This window comes from Nicotiana tabacum, chromosome 24, assembly GCF_000715075.1.
Source record: "Nicotiana tabacum cultivar K326 chromosome 24, ASM71507v2, whole genome shotgun sequence".
NCBI classification, from domain to species: domain Eukaryota; kingdom Viridiplantae; phylum Streptophyta; class Magnoliopsida; order Solanales; family Solanaceae; genus Nicotiana; species Nicotiana tabacum.
The window spans coordinates 99,195,409-99,196,889 of record NC_134103.1 but is presented as its reverse complement, the minus strand read 5'-3'; the positions used below and the strand labels follow the sequence as shown (position 1 = coordinate 99,196,889).

Here is a 1,481-nt window from a genome sequence, read left to right as displayed (position 1 = left end):
TATAATCAATGCCTCATTTTTGAGTATAACCCTTTGCAACAAGTCTAGCTTTGTATCGTTAAATATTGCCATTTGAATCATGTTTGGTCTTAAAGACCCATCTACACCCCATTCTTTTAGAACTTTCTGGCAATTCAACGAAATCCCAGACTTTATTGTATTCCATGGATTTTAGCTCTTCCTTCATGGCATCAATCCATTTGTCAAATTTATTACTTTCTATGGCTTGTGAAAATGAAACCGGATCCTTATTAAGACGGATCTGTAATCATGAGATCAGTTCTAATATGCTCAAGTGACACTCTTTGCTTCTGAACTTCCTCCTTGACGGTAAAGTACTTTAATTCCATATGCTTGGCACCTTTGGAGTACTTATCATTCTTGGAGAAGAATACTGCTCCAGAATTATCACAGTAAATTTTCAGCGGCTTGGTAATGGTGTCAACAACCCCAAGTCCTGAAATAAAGTTTCGCAGCCATAATGCATGAATTGTGGCTTCAAAACATGCCACAAATTCTGCTTCCATCGTAGATGTAGCAATGACAAACCGTTTGGCACTCTTCCACGATGTTGCTCCTTCAGCTAATTGGAACAAATAACCAAACGTGGATTTTCTAGTGTCAACACATCCAGCGAAATCTGAATCCGAGTATCCAACAACTTCCAAATGCTTGGATCTCCTATACATGAGCATGTAATCCTTCGTTCCTTTTAGGTACCTCAAAACTTTCTTTGTAGCTTTCCAATGATCAATTTTTGGGTTACTCTGATATCTTCCTAGCATTCCGATCGCAAAACTAATATCCGGTCTTGTGCAAGTCTGAGCATACATCAGACTACCAACAATTGAAAAGTAAGGAATTGATTCCATTTCCTTTTGTTCTACATCATTCTTAGGGCATTGCATGATACTAAATTTGTCTCATTTTTGAATTGGAACAATTCCTGCCGAACAATTATTCATATTAGATCTCTCTAGAATTCTTTCGATATAGCCTTTCTGAGGCAATCCCAACAATCTTTGTGATCTATCACGGAATATTTCTATTCCTATCACATAGGATGCCCCAACCATATCTTTCATTTCAAAATTCTTAGAGAGAAAATCTTTAGTCTCACGCAATATGCGTAAATCATTAGCAGCAAGTAGAATATCATCAACATATAGGACTAAAAAAATAAACTTGCTCCCATTGATCTTTTGGTATATACACCCATCAACAGTATTTTTCACAAATCCAAAAAATGTTATGGTATCATTAAACTTTATATACCATTATTGTGAGGCTTGTTTAAGTCCATATATTGACTTCTTCAGTTTACACACCATTTGACATTTTCCTTTAGTTTTGAAACCTTCTGGTTGGTCCACATAAACTTCATCATCGAGGTCTCCATTAAGAAAGGCAGTTTTCACATCTATTTGGTGTAACTCTAAATCATAATGAGCCACCAAATCCATAATAATTCTTATCGAGTC

At 36.1% G+C, this 1,481-nt stretch overlaps 1 protein-coding gene across 1 annotated transcript; it reads right to left on the bottom strand.

The window, feature by feature from the left end:
- Window positions 1-251: 251 nt before the first annotated feature.
- Window positions 252-908, bottom strand: LOC142178344 (secreted RxLR effector protein 161-like). Its single transcript, XM_075247679.1, has one exon. It carries the CDS (start codon window positions 906-908, stop codon window positions 252-254), a length of 657 nt encoding a protein of 218 aa, XP_075103780.1.
- Window positions 909-1,481: the final 573 nt, after the last annotated feature.

Excerpts from the sequence above, each read along its gene's own strand:
- LOC142178344 (XM_075247679.1), bottom strand. The coding sequence starts at position 908 with ATGCAATGCCCTAAGAATGATGTAGAACAAAAGGAAATGGAATCAATT.